Source organism: Polyodon spathula, chromosome 23 (assembly GCF_017654505.1).
Source record: "Polyodon spathula isolate WHYD16114869_AA chromosome 23, ASM1765450v1, whole genome shotgun sequence".
Lineage (NCBI taxonomy): Eukaryota > Metazoa > Chordata > Actinopteri > Acipenseriformes > Polyodontidae > Polyodon > Polyodon spathula.
In genome coordinates, this window is record NC_054556.1 from 26,752,605 (window position 1) to 26,771,890 (window position 19,286).

The 19,286-nt window shown below is 45.5% G+C and overlaps 3 protein-coding genes and 1 non-coding gene across 5 annotated transcripts; 2 read left to right on the top strand and 2 right to left on the bottom strand.

Annotated features, from left to right (window-relative positions):
- The first annotated feature begins 2,984 nt into the window (after nt 1-2,984).
- On the top strand, nt 2,985-5,464 carry LOC121297689 (regulator of G-protein signaling 9-binding protein-like). The gene is made up of 3 exons (XM_041224132.1): nt 2,985-3,182; nt 3,557-3,925; nt 4,510-5,464. Exons 2-3 carry the CDS (start codon nt 3,721-3,723, stop codon nt 5,010-5,012), a joined length of 708 nt encoding a protein of 235 aa, XP_041080066.1. The 5' UTR covers nt 2,985-3,182; nt 3,557-3,720; the 3' UTR covers nt 5,013-5,464.
- A 551-nt stretch (nt 5,465-6,015) lies between these two features.
- On the bottom strand, nt 6,016-9,722 carry LOC121298257 (ubiquitin-conjugating enzyme E2 C-like). 2 transcript variants are annotated; one of them, XM_041225274.1, is made up of 7 exons: nt 9,565-9,722; nt 8,592-8,743; nt 8,160-8,187; nt 7,984-8,070; nt 6,942-7,146; nt 6,573-6,632; nt 6,016-6,224 (listed from the first exon to the last, which is right to left on the bottom strand). In XM_041225274.1, the coding sequence occupies exons 2-7, from the start codon at nt 8,690-8,692 to the stop codon at nt 6,172-6,174; spliced, it is 534 nt and encodes a 177-aa protein (XP_041081208.1). In that variant the 5' UTR covers nt 8,693-8,743; nt 9,565-9,722; the 3' UTR covers nt 6,016-6,171. The 2 variants fall into 2 exon arrangements, with proteins under 2 accessions (XP_041081208.1, XP_041081209.1); XM_041225275.1 differs by lacking the exon at nt 9,565-9,722 and adding an exon at nt 8,852-9,008.
- A 317-nt stretch (nt 9,723-10,039) lies between these two features.
- Nucleotides 10,040-15,653, bottom strand: LOC121298256 (deoxynucleotidyltransferase terminal-interacting protein 1-like). The gene is made up of 13 exons (XM_041225272.1): nt 15,271-15,653; nt 14,630-14,700; nt 13,996-14,092; nt 13,633-13,731; nt 13,383-13,451; nt 12,747-12,803; nt 12,548-12,609; nt 12,273-12,318; nt 11,899-11,957; nt 11,753-11,813; nt 11,238-11,309; nt 11,100-11,155; nt 10,040-10,890 (listed from the first exon to the last, which is right to left on the bottom strand). The coding sequence occupies exons 1-13, from the start codon at nt 15,340-15,342 to the stop codon at nt 10,782-10,784; spliced, it is 930 nt and encodes a 309-aa protein (XP_041081206.1). The 5' UTR covers nt 15,343-15,653; the 3' UTR covers nt 10,040-10,781.
- Nucleotides 15,654-15,946: 293 nt separating this feature from the next.
- Nucleotides 15,947-16,019, top strand: trnat-ugu. The gene has a single exon. It is a non-coding gene; the product is annotated as a tRNA-Thr (tRNA).
- Nucleotides 16,020-19,286: the final 3,267 nt, after the last annotated feature.

Below are 19,286 nucleotides of genomic sequence, written 5' to 3' on the forward strand. Positions count from 1 at the left end.
CCGATGCAGTGTGAGAGCATTCAGGTTGACTCTGGTAAATGTGTCCTGTGTGTTTCCATGCAGTGTGGGAGCGATCAGGTTGACTCTGGTAAATGTGTCCTGTGTGTTTCCATGCAGTGTGGGAGCATTCAGGTTGACTCTGGTAAATGTGTCCTGTGTGTTTCCTTGCAGTGTGGGAGCGTTCAGGTTGACTCTTGTAAATGTGTCCTGTGTGTTTCCATGCAGTGTGGGAGCGTTCAGGTTGACTCTGGTAAATGTGTCCTGTGTGTTTCCATGCTGTTTATTTACTGTGGCCATCCCTGATCTATGCAATGCTTTACCACACTTTGCAACCCTGCCTCTCTCTGCTCTGTGCTGCTGAGACAGTGAGGAGGCTGTTAGTCTTTCCAAGCAGCCTCCCTCTGCTCCAACAGCAGCTATGACATCATGCATAGATTAGACAATTCCGTGACACAGTTAGTATGCGGCAAGCACTTGAAGGCGATTAGGGAAATGATAAAATGTTTAGCAGTGCAATGGAACATTGGAACGCATAATTAATGAGTGCCACAGGCTGGGCATTTCGTTTTCTGCAGAACCACTTCCTGATGGTGAAGTGTACTGCTGTCCTGTGTGTGCTGTTGGGGATCACAAGCTAACTGTCCAGATGAGCCTCTCCTGTACTGTACATGTGGAATGACTGGCAGGATGCAATGAAGGCTGATTAGACTGTCACGATTCTCATTGCTTGTGTTTTGCATTCAATTCCCTGACACTGGGCTGTCCGAAGGGCTGGTGCAGGCGTTTCATGAGGGGTTACTGGAGAGAGAGTTAGGGGACAGGGAATTGGGTTGTAACAAGCTCCTTACTAGAGCAACACATCTTAAACACACCCAGGTAGCCAGCCTCACTCTACTTTACATTGACTACACACCTTTAAATACCTGCGAAAACATGGGGCTTGCAAATCATTACAGTGTGTGTGCCTCAGTGTGCGTGTTTGTGTGTCTCAGTGTTTGTGTGTGTGTTTGTGTGTGTGTGTGTGTGCCTCAGTGTGCTTGTTTGTGTGTCTCAGTGTTTGTGTGTGTGTGTGTGTGTGTGTGTCAGTGTGCGTGTGTGTGTGCGTGTGTGTGTGTGTGCGTGTGTGTTGTGTGTGTGTGTGTGTGTTCAGTGTGCTTGTGTGTGTGTGTGTGTGTGTGTGTGTTTGTGTGTGTGTGTGTGTGCCTCAGTGTGCGTATTTGTGTGTCTCAGTGTTTGTGTGCGTGTGTGTGCGTGTTTGTGTGTCTCAGTGTTTGTGTGTGTGCGTGCGTCTTGTGCGTGCGTGTGTGCCTCAGTGTGCGTGTTTGTGTGTCTCAGTGTTTGTGTGTGTGTGTGTGTGTTGTGTGTGTGTGTGTGTTTGTGTGTGTGTGTGTGTGTGTGTGTGCGTGTGTGTGTGTGTGTGTGTTTGTGTGCGTGTGTGTGTGTGCCTCAGTGTGCGTGTTTGTGTGTCTCAGTGTTTGTGTGTGTGTGTGTGTTTGTTGTGTGTCTGTGTTTGTGTGTGTCAGTGTGTGTTTGTGTTTGTGTGTGTGTGTGTGTGTGTGTGTGTGTTTGTGCAAACACACACACCTCACAGTGTGCGTGTTTGTGTGTCTCAGTATTTTGTGTGTTTGTGTGTGCCTCAGTGTGCAGAGTTTGTGTGTCTCACACACACACACGCACACACACTCAAGTGTAGTCGTGTTTGTGCACACACGTGTTTTTGGTGTTTGTGTTGAAGTCTGTTGTGTTCACTCAGTGTGTGTGTGTGTGCGTCACAGTGTTTGTGTGCTCAGTGTGTGTTTGTGTTTGTGTGTCACAACACGTGTCAGTGGTTTGTGTTTGTGTGTCTCAGTGTGTGTGTGTGTGTGTGTGTGTGTGTGTTTGTGTGTCTCAGTGTTTGTGTGTGTGTGCGTGCGTGTGTGTGTGCCTCAGTGTGCGTGTTTGTGTGTCTCAGTGTTTGTGTGTGTGTGTGTGTGTGTGTGTGTGTGTGTGTGTGTGTGTGTGTGTGTGTGTTGTGTGTACAGTGTTTGTGTCACAGTTTGTGTACAAATGTGGTAGTGTGTTCTCATTTGTGCGTGTTTGTCGACCACACACACAACACACAAACACCACGACACGTCACACCACACTTGTGTCACGCGCGGTGTGTGTGTGTCTCAGTGTGCGTGTTTGTGTGTCTCAGTGTTTGTGTGTGTGCGTGCGTGCGTGTGTGTGCCTCAGTGTGCGTGTTTGTGTGTCTCAGTGTTTGTGTGTGTGTGCGTGCGTGCGTGTGCATGAGTCCAGCTCTGCGATGTCAGAGTTTCTATTTGCTACTCAAGCTGAGCAGTGAGTCAACGATGAGGCTGAGGTCACGGGCAGCGCTGCCAGAGAGCTGAAACCTGTAATCACTGTGACAGCCTGTATACCTGTGGGAGAGAAGGAACAGCTTGCACAACAGAACAAGATATAAATATAGAGGGGGAGGACCCAGCTGATTGGACATACATAGGCTAGATTAGTGGAGCCTCTCCCTTGGCCCACTAATTAAAAATCACACTTGCTTGCCAGGGCCCCTGGGAAGACAGGGCCCTTCTGGAAAAAAAACATCTAAACAAACAATCAAGAGTCCAGCCAGTACAAACACTAACCCTTCTGTGTTCATCAACAACCTAAACCAGGCAGAAGACCGGATCAGTTAACCGCAGAGTGCACAGCAGTTAGGTAACTCTGACAACTTCAGCCTTGAGCCAGCACCTTGCCCCCAGGCATCTAACTCCAGATCACTCCTCTTAACAAGAGCAAGAGTCGACTTATTAGTTAGGCAACTTCTGAAGTAAAAATCTGAAATGGGGCGAGAGGGAGAGAGGCAGAGAGTTACTGCTAGTCACTGCAGTTAAACTCAGCTGCATGTATTGCTGCTCGGGAGACAGGCGCTGAGCAGACTCAGTGATAGTTCCCAGAACGAGTTAGCTCAGAGGAAAGAGAACAGAACACAGTGTAAACTCTGAGCTCAGCTCAACCTGCCTCCCTCTTTCCACCCTCCTCTCAATCAGCAATTAATTCATTACTGTGTTGTCCTGTGTGATTACAGCAGCAGCAGTGTGGCCCAGGGGAGGAAATGTTTTTGAGAAGGAGCAGAGGAAGGAAGATGACGTTTCCAAGCCTGGATAAGCAGCCATAGATGCGCTAGTGTGTGTATGAGACAGGTAACACACCATGCTAATCTCTGCTAGATACAGAAGAGGCTTTTTCTTTGTTTTTAGTTTAGCGTCAGTGTGTTTGAATAAGCTCTTTGTTGCTAACGAAGGTACTGCATGTGAAGCATTGTGTTTAAGTGCAGGTTAACTTGATTGAAGATGTGAGAATGAAATGGATGTTCAATAGCGGAGAGTGCAAGAGTATTTTAGTGCACATGAGGGTGCGAGTGCAAATGATGGAAAGTGGAGAGCGGAGTGCTTGAGATCTGCGCAGTGTGGAGTGTGACAGTGCAGGTCATTTTCATATTGCTTTATTTTTATTCTGTCAGAAACCTTAAACATAGATAGGGTTGCACTTCCTGTTGGTTGTCATTGTGTTGTAGGTCCTGAGCGCTGAAGGTCCTGCTTGCCTGCTTACACTGTGTTCGTGTTCCTGAGCCGTGTTCGTGTTCCTGAGCCGTGTTCGTGTTCCTGAGCCGTGTTCGTGTTCCTGAGCCGTGCTCGTGTTCCTGAGCCGTGTTCGTGTTCCTGAGCCGTGTTCGTGGGGATGCTGAGTATCTGGAGGCGCTCAGTGAGCGAGGTGCAGGCTCTGCAGGCTGCGGTCAGCGTGTGTAAGAAGGCCCAGGCTTCTCTGGTCAGAGTGACCGCCTGCTTCCAGCAGCTGGTGTTGAGTGTGGGGGGGAGCTCAGACTGCAGCCAACTCCGAGAGGAACTGGAGGAGACCCGGCTCAAAGCTCACCAGATCAGCACCGGTACAGCCCTCCTTGTACTCACCTCACTGCACTACAGGGCTCTTGCTTTAGTGGTTACATTCAGCTGGTTTCACACACAACCTGATTAGCATTACTCTTACAGTGTAAGACAGTCTAGTTCTAATCAGGATCTGTGAAACCAGCTTCAGAAACACTGTATGGAAGCACCATGAAGATGTTTGAAAAAGGACAGGGAGGTGTTTAAGGTTACCATAGACACACATGTTGTGTTTACTTATTTTTGCATTCATTAATAAAGCTTCCCTAAACACTGGAAACAAGAAGACGGCTGTTGCTACAAGTTGTGGGGCAGTCTTGTTGTTTCTTGAGTCACACCAGGGCTGGAAGTAACGCAACTTAGGCTCCTTCCCAACTTCTCTGTGAACGGAGCCCAGCGCAAAGCGTCTATTTCAGGAGTTTGGAATATTGCTGGAGAAAAGCGAAACACTCAGACCAAATCTACAGTCTCGAGAGTGAAAATTCAGATCAGGATGGCAGCGGTCTGATTTCTTTTAGTATGTTGTATAGTTATGGATGAATAACCTTTGCCTTGTGTCTGTGCATGTGCGTGTCTCCCTCCGCAGGGCTGTGTTCCCGGCTGACGGCCCTGCTGACCGGTGGCCATCTTTTCGGTGAGGAGCTGCAGGAGGTGGAGAGGCTCTGGGTCCTGTTCCTGTCCAGCCTGGAGCTGCTCCAGCTGGAGCTGCGCAAGGCCTTCCACCTGCAAGCCGTGTTCCCCTTGGCCGGTCCTCGGGACAGCCGGGCGCTGGTCAACACCGGGGCGAGCGGCCGCAGCACGGAGGTGGTAGCTCAGACAGCGAGCGTGCAGACCCCCTGGGGCGAGGCAGAGGAGAAGGGAGAGGGGGCCCCCCCAAATCTGCTCGGACACATCGCACAGCTAGACTCCATGGTCCAGGAGATGGTGCAGAAGGTGAACGTGCCCATATGGACGGTGGCAGCTTCAGAGGAAGGCGACAGGGAGATGGAGCTAGAGTTAGAGGGAGCCACTTCAGAGGAGATGCTGACCACTGACGAGGAGCAGAAAAGAGGCTGCTTCAGGGGCTGGCTTCTCTGCTTGATGTCCTGACAGAGATACTCCAGCAGAAGCAGTTGCATTTTTAACCTAAGGAGTAAAAACCTTCTAACCAGGACCTGGGCACCAGTACTTCTTTATTCTTAGTCTGCTAGACAAGCTTTTCCTAACCCTGAATATAGCCAGGGTGGGAATCCAATGAAGTGTCAGGGGCTCCGAGTTAGCATTCAGTGTGTATGCTTAGTTCAGACATTGTCAGCTCAAAACAGATGGAATGGGTTACAGGTAGGATAAAAGTGTTACGCAGGGCAATTAAGTAGTGAAATAAAAATGCATCCCACTTCAACACTCCACTGCAGGCTGAGCAAAGAAAGTGCAAGTGGAACAAAACAAATCTGCTGAAATATTGTGCACTTAGTTAAATGATAAGTGAATATGCACCAAGATTGACTGCTAAACTGCTAGAAAATGTCTTAATGGTACTGTACACTTCTGTAAAGTCTAAATAAACAACAATTACTAGAACACATGCATTTGGTTCAGGAAATAATGTGTTACAATGCTTACTCATTTAACAAAATGATATCCGAAACTCACTGGTTTTCTCCCTACTTTGATAGTGGTGAGAACAGGACAGGTCTATTTTCATAGACTGCCGTTTTCAGTTTCAGTGCTAGCGTGTGGAAATCAAACAGGACCTGCCTGGTAATCAGGGGCACATCCCACTTTCCCCGTGTATCACAAAACTCAGCTGTGTGGCAGTGATCTCCCAGAGTAACAGAACTGACATACCGAGTCTGAAGTATGCACTGCCCTCTAGCCACTACTGAGAGCAGACACCTTGTGGAGAAAAGTGTGCATGACAGCACTAACCAGGTCTAATAATGTCATGGAAAGTATTTAAGAGCAAAAGTGAAGACACACAGCAGGCCACAGGGGAGGAGACTCTCCATCTCTTATGGGAGAGTTCAGATTTAATCACTCAGCATCCTCCCCCTTTCTACTGGATTGAGATGTATTACCGACACCCCAATACAAAGAGTAGAGTCCTATACACTTTACAAGAAACATCTTTATTCACAAGGTATTAAAAAAAAACTTAAATTGTATTTTACATTGAGGGGAATTTACATAATTGGAGTGGAAGATGGGAGGGAGAGAGAGAATAAATAAGACTTGGACAGAGAAAGAAAGGACTGCAGGCTGGACAGTTTCAGCTTTTCATATCTTGAATGGCATACAGTTCATGCAAATGGGTCTTGTAAGCTGAAAGAGAAAATAAAAAATAATCTTACATGAAACATTTACCCCAAAGACAAGATTTGTATCAGGACTGGAAGCATCAAGAGGACAAACTAACGACACAGGTTCACACAGCAGGATCATTGTGGATCATGTGCCGAATTAAAAGCAAACCAGCCCTGCATAACAGTAAAAGCACAAAGCAGTTAATAAAAATAATTTGACAAAAATCTAAATCTACAAACTGCCTTTCCCAGGGTAGCCTACCAATAGCAGAGCCATCATTCACACACACCAAGGCAAAACCTTAGGAGCACAAGTCAAAACTCAGAAGACATGGCAGACTATGAACAAAACCAACAGACTACCCACCTTCTTGATCTGCCCACAGCTCTGCAGCATTAACATTCAAGGGACTCTCGTTATTGGGTTCTGGAGAGAGGGAAGAACGTAACAGATTAAAACAAGGCTTTCATCGAAGCTAGCCAAATGTACAGTAGGGGTATGAGACTATTATACTGGCCGGGAGAAGCTTGAATACAGAAACCTGTACACCGGGTGCATTAAGCAAGAGATCCACTCTCAGATCACCGACGAAGCGTGCAGCACTCCGAGCTGCTCAGGGCGAGCGGAGCATGCCGTTAGGGGGCTCTTTCACTGAGCTGCTCAGTAACTTAATGCACGCTAAGAATCCCACAAGCAGGAGTGTGTGTGAGAGAGAGACAGTTGAGAGATGCACACCTCCCAGGAGACTCTGGATGGACATCAGGATGGAGCGCACGTCGTACAGCGCGGACCACTTGTCCTTCAGGATGTCCAGGCAGATGTAGCCCTGCGTGTCCACGTTGGGGTGAAAGCAGGGGGTGATGAACCTCACTGTAGGGGCGTTGAAGGGGTAGCCGCTGGGGAACTCTAGCGAGAGCTTGTATCGCAGGCCTTCGTACACCTGGAAGAAAAAAAAAAAAAAAAAAAAAAGTTATTTACTCAACCACCCTGGGGCAGAACAGTCCAACCTTTCATTCAAAGCCACACAAAAACTAAAAGTAAAACCAAAAAGACCAACACATTTAATAAAACTACATGGCTTACTGAAAATCAGAGCTAGGAAATGTTGAGACACAAGGTTGTTTCAGTTTAGCTGGATTTCAGCTGTACTTGCTTCTACCATGGCCTATCGCATAGTCTTTCCAAACCCATGAGGAGCCTTGAAGACACACAAACATCTGCTCTGACTTTACTGAACAGAAATTCACTGCTTGAATTTTTTTACACTGGGCTTTTTTTTTTTTTTTTTTTTTTTTTTACACTCGTAAATAGGACATGTGTTCTGTGGCGATGACAAGATAAATTTCGATCAACAGAACAGTTTGCAATGCCGAGATCACAAGATAATCTACCTTGCGATCGACAACGCATTTATTTACCCCTCTGCTGTCCTTGGAGCCACAGTACATTTTAGAAGCATATGATCTATGAAAGTACCCCTGGTGCTGCTGTCCTGTCACCTCCTTAATCTTGCCTGCCTATAGAAGGCAGATTGCTTGCAGCTGTCTGACCTCCCTCCCTAAAAGAATGCAGTCTACCACAAGCAGCCTTTTCACGGCAGGTTTTAAAGCAAGGTTTGGTTTCGACAGCTGGTCTGAAGCAGGTGGTCAGCACCACATGGCGACACACGCTTTACTGTAAGCACAGAGTGTCTCATTGCACTGAAGCTTCTGCAGCCCCCTCCCTCCATAGCCATAAAATTCACTGGCTGGACCCCAGTTTTATTGGGGTCACTCACCGTTTCTTTGGCTCCGTCTATCGTCCCAATCCACTTGAAGAGGTTGTCCGACTCTGGGAAAGCAGATATCCCTTTGTCTCCACACATCTAGGGTGGAAGAGGGAATGATTTCAACTTTGTTTGGGAGAGGAACAGACTGCTGTCAGGAAACTAAAAAAAAATTAAGACTAACTTACCATCAGAGTCATCAGCTCTTGCTGTAGCCTGAAGAAATAAAGAAACGCTTTTAGCGGATCACACATGAGATTAATAAACCTGTAATGGGGAACAACCACAGGTGAAGAATTTGAATTCAACTCTCAGGTGACAGACAGGACATCTGCGGTACAAATAAACCCGTTTTGTCAGCTGCTGAGCCAACACAGAATATGCCCCGGCATATCGACATTAATCAGACATGGTGTGCAATTTAACACCTCGGAAAACCTGATTTCAGGCACGCCTGTAAAGCGGATCAGACTGCCTAATGTTGATCTGGAAGCGGGGTACAGTTCCTTTGTCCCAGACAGCAACTAATGAGTTAAACATTATCTTCCACAGATTTACACCGACTTTAGGACTAGGCCCGATGACTATTATACATCAAATCACACGCTGCCCAATCTTACCGTTTGGTCACCGAGCCTCTCGCCGCGCTGCTCCCGGTCTCGGCGCCTTTCCTGGCGGCGTGGGATGAATTGGCAGCGGGGTCCATGTTCTGAGAAGCCATTATCTCCGTTTAAAAAAAATAAACACAAAAATATCTTCCAAGCAACAGCGTCTGAATACAAGAGAGAGAAAACGAAGACGCGTCAATTAGAGGCCCTTTACACACAATTACACCGACCTCGACTATTCCTCATCAAGAAAATTAAGGACACATACTTACGCATCTACTTATAATCCAGGCTGCAGCCATGATCAGAAAGTTTTAAACAGATACATTTAAAAAACCGCGACACTGGCTTGTAGAGAGTGTACGGTACGTGGCTATACACGGGTAAACGAAGCAGCGCACCCGGCGACCAGCCGCACCGGAGAGACGCCTTTCTGTGCTCAGAGTAATCCGACCAGCGATCAACTTCAAGCGAACAGAATATAACCGAGATCGCCACCTACATACCCAACTACAGACCCACCTACAGACCCAACTACAGACCCAACTACAGACCCAACTACAGACCCACCTACAGACCCAACTACAGACCCAACTACAGACCCAACTACAGACCCAACTACAGACCCAACTACAGACCCAACTACAGACCCAACTACAGACCCACCACACAGCTTGGCAACATCCAACCGCCACGGGCATCACAATGCTTCTGTGGTTTTAAAACTCAAAGCCCCACATTTGGAAAAGTTAAACCCAATTTTAATATTGTTCCGCTGTAAAGAATCTAAGTTACTAGTATGTCTATACAAGTCCACTACGTCTAAAAAATAAACATTAATCCAAACATATCACGTTTTAGTGTAAGTAAATTAACAAATACAATAACAGCTTTTCCAACAATGCAGAAGTTACGATGCGACTGGGGGTCGCGGTTAATTCTCGGTTCCAGGCCAAGTTGATTTAGAAACTGAACCGATGGTTACCTCGCTTTTCTCTCGGGGTCGCCCCTTTGTGTCTCGGAAGCTCCTGCGCTGATTGAAATTCAGATTAATTTTCTTGCTTTGTTCCAGATTTTAGTATATTTCTTCAGCGCGCACCCCACTCCTGCTCACTCTCCTTGTGAATTTATTCAGTTTCTGCGCTTCCGGGACGAGATTTCAATCTTCCATCCCGCCCCAAAGTTTGAATTTTTTCACCCAGCCTATCACAGCCGTCCGACGACCCCAATTGGCCAATCGCAGCCCGTTGTTTACAAATAAAACCTAAAACAAGCGGCGCCCTGGCAACAGTTTCCAAGGGCGATGCATTTTCACCAGGACTTTAATTTGATTGGCTGCTTTACATTTTAATTTGTTTCTCTGCGTCACGACGCGTGAGTGACAGTGATTACACACATGGATTTGAACATTAGAAAACAGCTCAAATTCATACAGCACAAAACACACACAAACCCCTTCGTGTGCACAAGAAACTTTAATACTATCGAATACAGTACACTTTCAACTGCACGCTTTTGTTTAGCTATTAGCATTTACAAAACTATGACACGAGAATGCTGTTAGAAAAGTCTAACCCTATATTTGTCACATTGCTATCTGTATGTTGCCAGGCTGATCTACACAGCATTAACCGATTCACAGTGACAGCTGACACCCAGTACTGGATAACGGGCCATTTATTTATTTATTTATTTATTTATTTATTAGCAAAATGTTTGTTGATGATATAATGCATGAAGCCCTTTATTACAGTTTGTAAAAAAAAAGAAATAATTTTTTTTTTTTAGATGCAAGCAATAAAAAAATACAAACAGCTTTTTCATTTATTCCCACAGCAGTTTGCAGTTCAGTTCATTCACAATGACTGCTCTGAGCGTTTGGGAATGTACAGCGCCACCTTGTGTTTAATTCCCCATCACATCAGGACTAAGCGACGCTCTTGAGCCGAGCATGGCTTCCTGATGAAGCTTTATAATCAAACGTCTCTGGCTTGAGAGTGACAGGAAGGAAAGGGCAGTAATTATGCGATAGGGGGTACAACTTGAACAGAGACACAATCAGAGGCTACCTACTGAGATGCCCGTCAGAGCCCTGGTCTGAACTCGCTTCGCTCTGGGGTTCAAAACATCTTCCGAGCTGGAATTAAAACCCCAACAGCGCATCAGCTACAGACCCCCCCTGCCAGCCCCCTTAACCCCCAGCTATTCCCTCTCAGATCGCATCCCATCCATCGACTTCTGCATCTTCTCAATCATCCAGAGAGGGACGGCAAACGGCTTGAGCTCATCCAGCTTCAGCTCCGGGCAGTCCCTGTCCAAAATGATAGACACACAACAGCATTGACATCACTGACAATGAAGTCCCGCTGCAGAGCACTTTGAGACAGTATTCCAGCTTGGAGAGCCAGAAACTGTTGGTGTTTTTGGGATTTAAAGGTCAGCTAGCTTCATAATATTCCTGTTGTTTTTTTGTTTCTCTCGGTGTAATTTTAGGAGTTTTACTGATCTTTTTCACTTCACCTGTAGTCTTCACTTTGTGCCAAGTCTTGGATGTCTTCTTCAATAAGGAGATAGGCCTGAAACAAGACAAAAGGTTTAGTGGAAAGCTAAGAAGACTCCCGGTTTGCCTTTGTATGGCAACAATAAGAAGAATCTCACCATCTTCCCTCCTGTGGCCCTCATGTGCTGCCTATCTGCCAACCAGTGCTTGTCCTGTGGATCTGCTGCATACTGGAAGAACAAGGCATGTCAGTAACATACAGTGCACACCTCCTGCAAGGACACAAGCCACACAGTGTCAGTGTCACAATAAAATAACTAACTGTAACCTGCATTCACAGATCCTCAGGCACAGTTTCATCAGCATTGGAAAAAAGATTCCCAATACGCTGTCTAGCCTACGAGAGCTCAGCCAATCAGGTGTGGAGTCTAGCATGAGGAAGGAAGTCACAAAGCCTGTATTTCCACTATGTGGAACACAACTCACTTGTCACTCATTTCCATGCAAATGTTCATCAAATTAGTGCCAAGTGGATCTGAAGGTAAACTGTAGCACAGCTTCCATTAATACAAACAATCAGAGTTCAGATTCGGATCCTAAGGTCCGTTCATGCCAGGTTTCATCACAGCTGGATGTGCAGAGAAGCAGTGGTAACCCAAGCCGGGCTGCTTACCTTAAAGAGGTCTGCGTGTTTGATGTAGATCCTGCCTCGCGTGCCACCCATTCCCAGTGCCCTGCAACACACAAAGAGAGACGGGACTGAGAGGGAGGCCGGCACGGTGGTGCCAGCCGTTCACCGCACACACTGACTTTACTCACTTGTTTGCACGAGAGCCCAGTACGAAGGTGGTGCTTTCTTTCAGCCTGGCCGGATCCCACTGGAAAGAAAACAGAGAAATCTGAAAACACTGGCTCAAACCCTTTGAATTTCTTTATTTTTAAAAGGGATGCTTTATTATTCCATCTACTTAATGCATTCCTTACATGTTCAAGGTAGATATTTGTGTTCTGTATACATCTCCTTTGCTGTTTCTGCTTAGATCATTATAAAACAGATTTTACTGACCAACGTGTTTTTTCAATCATGGGGGGGGAGCTCCTGGTGAAGACTCCTACAAGCTGAATTCCTCCACCTGTTTGCAGAGATACTCCGCGTACATCACAAACTATTACACCCACACATCAGACCATACCTTTGGACCTTCTCTCTTTATAACCTCTGCCATCTTGGTCTTCGACCTGGAAATAAAAGCACCATGCAGAAGTGAACAGAGTTCCATGTATGCAGTAGGATAACATCTCTAAACAATTGAGCGTCGGCTGCCACTCTCAACACACAGCCCTTCTACAGCTTCGCCCATCAGTTGTCCGCAGCACAATGGAGTAGCGGTCATCCTGAGGAAGCAATCCATTGAAACACATTGCTGGTGTCACAGTGAAGGTACGTTTGCAGCGCTGGTTTACTCACATGGAGCCGGTGGAAGCCGGACGATCGTTGGCAGTGGCTGATCCTGGAGGACGTCCTTTCCTCTGTAGAAACAGGAACACCACGTCAGTTTAGCTATTCAGTCATCACTACAGGAAAGCACTGCCCTCTGACTGCACACTCAAAACCGATTCAGGATAGTTGAGCTCGACGGAGTACACTCTCGTGACTCAAGGACTACCTTTTTTGGAACAGGGCTTCCTCTCTGACTGGACTCGTCTTCCATCTGCCTGACTCGCTGGGGGAGAGGAAAGAACAGAATCAGACAGCCATGCTGCGGACTGCAGTGATTTCATCATCAACCAACTGCATACAGCTCAGCACACCAACCAATAAAGCACTGCATTGCAGCAGCAAATCTAAATACACATGGGTCAAGACTTGCTCTGCACTCCAAGCACTGCTGCTTCAGCACAGGTCCGACATTATAATTTTCCCTTTCCAGTCAGATATTGGACCTCGTCCAACATCATCAAAAAGACGTAAAGCACAGGTCTCCAAGTCGTTTTTTTTCCGGAAATTGCAGAGAAAACCTTTCAATGGCCGAGTGAGACCGATAGGAACTTAATGAAACCGAAAAAAAAAGAGGAGACAGATGCTTTTGCATCCAGTGCTCAAAGAATATCAGGGACATTTGCAGAGCATTTGCAGAGCAAAATTGGACCCGACGCGCCTGACAAGCGCTGAATAAATGCACTGCAAAGAGTTAAACCAAGTGTCTTTTTCAATATCTTGTCACTTCAAAAAAAAAAAAAAAAAAAATTCACTAGTGCATTTAACTACAAGGCTAAGGAGTTAATTTGCATGCAGGGTTTACCTTGGGCCCTGGGAGATCCACAGCAGGCTTGAGCACAGGCTTCTCCCCGTCTGTGAAGAGCAGTTTGGCCTGTAGTGGTGAGAAACAGTAAGCCTGACACACACAATGAGAGAGGCTCTACATGAGCAAGCTTTTTATTTTTTTGAAGGCGACAGAAGTTTGTGCAAGATCCACGTCGGAGGCAAAGGAATTCAGATCGCTATTTGTTCTTTGACACACGCATGTTGGCGTGACAGCCGGCCATGCTCACCTGCTCCAGACAGTTCTGACAGGCCTCCCGTATCAACTGCTCGGGGTGCACCTCGTCCCCTACGTTCTCCTTCACATTGCATGCTGCCTTCTGGAAGAACTGGGACAGGGGAACAAGAGGGTTACCAGCAGGGCAGACACTGCTCCTGACCTCCCCTAACACAGCCTCATAACCCTGCGAGCTCCTGCACTGCAACAACAGAAATACAATAACCTGCTGCCCTCCTCCCCTGAGCTGCCCAACACCGCCAAGCTACTAGAATCCACTAGCGCAGAAACAGCAGCAGCTGTATTAATACACATAGCCACCTGCAGTTTCTCAGTGACTGAGTAGAGTGGCTGAGCTGGTGGACTGGGCACTCACCTTCATGTACTTGTTGAAGACAGCTCGGATGTCCTCATTAATGCTGGGCTGCAGGACCGCTCGCAGTAAATCCATGGAGATCACTGGGTCTGTGAAACTGGGAAGAGCAGCAGCAGCAGGACGGTCAAGCCTGACTCCGATACATGAGTGAATAGAGCGAGCATCTTAACCGCAATGCAAAAGAGCCGGGCTCGTCTGCATTCGTGGTTTTAGAGCATTTTAACCTCATTTCATCATCATGAGGAGCTGCAAGCAAGGTGTCAGAGCTAGAGAGTGCGTCACGAGGAGCTGCAAGCAAGGTGTCAGAGCCAGAGAGTGTGTCACGAGGAGCTGCAAGCAAGGTGTCAGTGTAGCAAATGCTGCAAAAGAAGACAGGAAGCAGAGCAAGACTGCTAACTTGAAGTGCAAAATGCGATGCTGTAGTAATGCACGCTGAGATGATTCTGAATTCGACCACTGGATTGAAGTGAAACTGAAACTTCAAGCATTATTTGTGCATGAGTAAACACACCTAAAGCATAACTGGGAAAGTAAACGACCTCTTCAGTCTGACTGATAATAAATACAGCGTGTGTGTGTGTGTGTGTGTGTGTGTGTGTGTGTGTGTATACATATATATAGTTGGAGTGTTTACCTGACGGACATTTGTGAGCGTCGACCCCTGCGGTGAACCTGCCTGTGTTTAATCATGATATTCCACGGGTTCTGGAATGGAAAAAGACAGCTGTGCAGTAAGAGGCATGCCAGGCAATCACTTTCAGTCACACAACCAGGGTCAATCCTGCTTCACTTTGCATGTCAGCCAAAACCACAAAAGTAGCATTAACTCACTTGGGTCTCAATAAGCCACTTTTAATAGCAAACACTTTTTTATTGTTTCAGGTTTCAACACTAAAACTAAAACTGTAAAACTCCCATTTTTAACAGCTTACATTACGTGTAGTGACATTTAAAAACGGTCACTTTTAATTCTGCACTTCACTTTGTGAACTATATGCACAGCTGTTGACCAAAGCAATTGATACTGACATGCAAATCTAATTTCCAAACGGTCCTGGGAAAATCACACCACTAACTGTATCATTATTATTAATATCTCTGTAATATATTCGCTGCACACGTCATTTTCTTTTTTGAAGAGGACCTCCACAGCACACAAAGAGAATGTAAAAAAGTTATAATCGTGACAGAGCCCTGGAAAGACCCCCGGCTGTACATACCACCCAAGTGAAGAGGTTTTTATAAAAAAGGGTTTTGTTATTCACAATCACTTACCACGGCGACCTGCTGTTCAACAGCATCTTCCTGAAGCCAGTCTCTTCGCCCTTCGTTTCTGTGAGCCCCCATTATCAATGCCTCCGGTGCAAAGTCAATTTCTTACTAACTTTTTATTATTATTATTATTATTATTATTAATCAACGAATACTGAACAACAACAACAACAACAACAAAACTAGCGAAAATGTGCAGCTATTTTTTAAGAATCGGAAGAATAGTTTTTTTTTTTTTTTCCAGTTCCCAAGATGTAATGAGGAAGGTATATATATAGATAGATAGATAGATATAATGTTATTTTCCCTCTAACTCGCTGCGGGCACGGTGTTGCTGTAATGGGTGTCTGTCTCCAAAACAAGCCTCCACTTCCTGGAGTCCCAGCACCGTCCGCCCGCTCCGTCACGCTGCGTGCAATTATACCTCGAACGCAGTGCCTCACGCACGCTGACGCGCATTCCCCTTTCATTAAGTAACATTAAATGAACTCGACAGGATCGCGAAGAAATGATAGTTTTGTGCACACGACAAACACCAGTGTGAAAACAGCCAGTAGTCTCGAACAAAAATCGGTCAGCTATATTTTAACAAAAACATAAGGCGCTCCAAATAATTCGTTTTATGTATATTTTTTGTGCAACGATTCAAAGCCCGTGTATGCAGGAGATTAGCAGCTGCGGCTCCATAGCTCAGGGGTTAGAGCACTGGTCTTGTAAACCAGGGGTCGCGAGTTCAAATCTCGCTGGGGCCTTGCAAATAGTTTTTTTTTCCTTTATAAACCAAATAAAATGAATCTTAATGTTTGCATGCTAATATTTTTAAACGTGCTTAATTCATTTCGTTATCTGTACTGTGTGAGACAATTCATTTATACTGCAAACAAGCGATGGCTGCTGAAACCATACAGCCCATTTTCAATACCTTGATCCAGACTCTTTCAGCAGCTGTTGACACTGCAGCAATTTTGCTAAGAAAGTGATGTTGCTACATTACACGTCACCCCCACCCCCACCCCTATCAGTACAACATCGGTACGATGGAATTGATATCAAACTGAGGATTCAAACGGGTTAGCAGCTTCACTTAAATCAATTCAATTGGGACCTGTGTAAAAGGCCAAAAAAAAAAAAATGGAGAGCTACAAAGAATGGCATGTAGATTATACCGTCTGCTTTCGCTTACACAGTGCATATGCACACAAATTATTTTTCAAAGTGTATGTAGAGATGTGTGTGAGTGGAGAACTAGCGAGGAGACTGAATTGGCTTGTATGGCTCTTGCTGTAGTTGATCAGTGGCCCTGGCCAGGTGATGTCACTCTACTAAGAGCTGGTTTCACTATTCTCAATGGGTTCACATGGCTCATTTAAGAAAGGTCTGCCATGAGCTACATATAGCTCTAGACAACACAACTGAGTCACCAGCCCCTTGTTCTCCTATGGCGTGATCTACATGCATATATTGCTAAAATGTCCATTCATTGTGATTCAGTTCAGGCTCCTAAGATAATCCTCATCAGTTCCAGAACAGGTATAGACAAACTAACAAACGTGCACAGAAAAGTTCTAAAAAGAATTGTGCAAAGGAATGTCCGTACCATGTTTCTTCATGGTCCTCCCCTATGCCTGACCAGCACAGCATTGCCCGATTCCTGCATATGAAACCCACTGGCCACTGTTTCCTTTGTGCCATTGTATTTTATACAATCGAAGCAGTATCTGTTAAATCCTTGTCTTTCTAAGATGCATCCTCCAAAGCCAAGCAGTGCCTCAGAACTCACTGCCAGCAGAACTGTGAGGGAAGCAGAACTGTGCAGAAGTCACCCCTAGCAGAGCTGCGAGGGAAGCAGAACTGTGCAGAAGTCACCCCTAGCAGAGCTGTGAGGGAAGCAGAACTGTGCAGAAGTCACCCCTAGCAGAGCTGCGAGGGAAGCAGAACTGTGCAGAAGTCACCCCTAGCAGAGCTGCGAGGGAAGCAGAACTGTGCAGAAGTCACCCTAGCAGACCTGCGAGGGAAGCAGCCCGCGTGAACTCACTCCCAGCAGAACTGTGAGGGAAGCAGCCAGTGCAGAACGAAGCCTGCAGTACAATGCTCGGTGATGTGTGAGGCGTGTCATCAAAGAGGCCAGTCACATGTGTACAGTATGCTTTTGTAGAATATTAGCAGATATTACCTGCACCAGATGATGTGACCCACACATTAAAAACAACACAGCAAGCTTTTCCAGTTTAACTCTTTATATCCCTTTTTTTTAATTTGCAACATTTTCCACTGTGAATACACTAATAAAAGTTTACAAAAAACGAACACACACACAGAGAAAACTATTTGAAACCACATCATATGAACTGTACAGTCAGAGAGATCAACCTTTTGTTATAGTACAAAGAACGTATACCTCACACAACAGAAAGCTAGTCTAACAACACATGCTGTTGAAAATGTTAACAGAAATTTAAAAAAGAAGTCCAAGGCAGGCTTGAACCAACTTTATTGTAGTTTAAAAACAAAATTAAGTTTATACATAATGAACTTGAGTGTCAAAAAAAAAAAAAAAAAAAAAAAAAAAAAATTATATATATATATATATATATATATATATATATATATATATATATATATATATATATATATATATATACACACACACACACACACACACCAACAACTCTGCACATGAATGAAGTAACGAATCATTATAATTTAAAACAAAAGGAGTAGAGAGAAGGATCCCCCAGTGTGAGCAAGGGGCTGGGGAGAAGTGGGGCAAGTCTCACATGCACAGCTGTTCAGTTGGTGGTGTGCAAAGTTGGCACGCAAGCACAAGAAACATATACACACACACACACACACACACACACACACACACAGTATATTAGCACAACACAACAAGGTAACAAAGGTGTTCCATTCTTTTCTAAAGGATCTTACTCTGCATTCTTTTACATCTTGGAATTCTAGAACCGTTACCCAACGCTTGGATGCCATGCAGGTTAACCAGTCCTGAAGAGCAGTGTGCTGTTTGACAACATCCACAGCGGAAATAAAACAAATCACTCTTCCTCGAGGACGGCACTGCCACGCTGCCATGGCTACAACTGTCATGCACACTTCATTTTAAAATGATCCTAGCCCAGAGTAATACTGACAAACTGTACTATTAGCAACACTTTGAGCGTTTATTACATAGGGGGCTGAATCGTATTGATGGCTAAACTGATGCATGTCAGATAATATCTACACACAAAGCTGCAGACACCAAGCGAAGCCCATGCAACCCTTCCCTTTGAGAAAACACTGGAACACACCTTGATCACCCACGTTTCTCTTTGCACATGTCTGCTTGCTTTTCAGATACACGTTCAGAGACTATTTACAGCACATAGATATACAGCCACTATACATCACAACATCGTGGGCTTCCTAGGAGGGAGAGTTCTTCAATACAGCAGGGCTAACGTCCCACTGTAAAGAGACCCTCTGTCAAAAAGACACATTTTTAAGACGTGGCAACTGCTGGTAAGATGAAAGAAAGGGGTCCTCGAGTCTGTGTCAGCTAGACCAGGACGTGCAACGGCAGCCCACGCAGCCTGGGTAACTGCAAAGCTGACAGTCACTCCAATCTGCTACACTGTGCTCAATGGATACATCTGCACCTCAACTCTTTCACGCAGGAAATCGTGGCAGTTAGCTGGAAAGAAATCGATGCAGTCACACAAAATGAGTCACAAGCGAAGACCACTGCAGCAAGCTCACCTCGGGGAACACAATTCGCTTTTTATTTTGTTTGTGAGAAAGAAACAGCCAAAGGAACCACTTAAATCTCAGGACAGGAAGGATGGCTACATTCATTATAAAATCTATATTATAGAAATAAACGTCAGGGGAATCTGCTGGTTTTCACCGGTGTATTTAGAGTGACACCCGTTCCTTACTAAATCGAATGACTCGCATTAGTTTGTTTTTATTTATTTGTATCATTTTTTTTTTATTTTTATTTTTTCACAGAGCATAAAGAT

What these genes read in the sequence shown, in the direction of transcription:
- LOC121298257 (XM_041225274.1), bottom strand. Translation starts at nt 8,692, where the DNA reads ATGGCTTCTCAGAACATGGACCCCGCTGCCAATTCATCCCACGCCGCC. An exon ending in AAGAGCTGATGACTCTGATG is followed by an intron (nt 8,071 to 8,159) that starts GTAAGTTAGTCT and finishes CTTCCACCCTAG; the next exon opens with ATGTGTGGAGACAAAGGGAT. An exon ending in TAGACGGAGCCAAAGAAACG is followed by an intron (nt 7,147 to 7,983) that starts GTGAGTGACCCC and finishes TTTTTCTTCCAG; the next exon opens with GTGTACGAAGGCCTGCGATA.
- LOC121298256 (XM_041225272.1), bottom strand. Translation starts at nt 15,342, where the DNA reads ATGGGGGCTCACAGAAACGAAGGGCGAAGAGACTGGCTTCAGGAAGAT. An exon ending in AACACGCAGACCTCTTTAAG is followed by an intron (nt 11,310 to 11,752) that starts GTAAGCAGCCCG and finishes TTGTTCTTCCAG; the next exon opens with TATGCAGCAGATCCACAGGA. An exon ending in GGGCCACAGGAGGGAAGATG is followed by an intron (nt 11,156 to 11,237) that starts GTGAGATTCTTC and finishes GTCTTGTTTCAG; the next exon opens with GCCTATCTCCTTATTGAAGA.
- LOC121297689 (XM_041224132.1), top strand. Translation starts at nt 3,721, where the DNA reads ATGCTGAGTATCTGGAGGCGCTCAGTGAGCGAGGTGCAGGCTCTGCAG. An exon ending in AGCTCACCAGATCAGCACCG is followed by an intron (nt 3,926 to 4,509) that starts GTACAGCCCTCC and finishes CTCCCTCCGCAG; the next exon opens with GGCTGTGTTCCCGGCTGACG.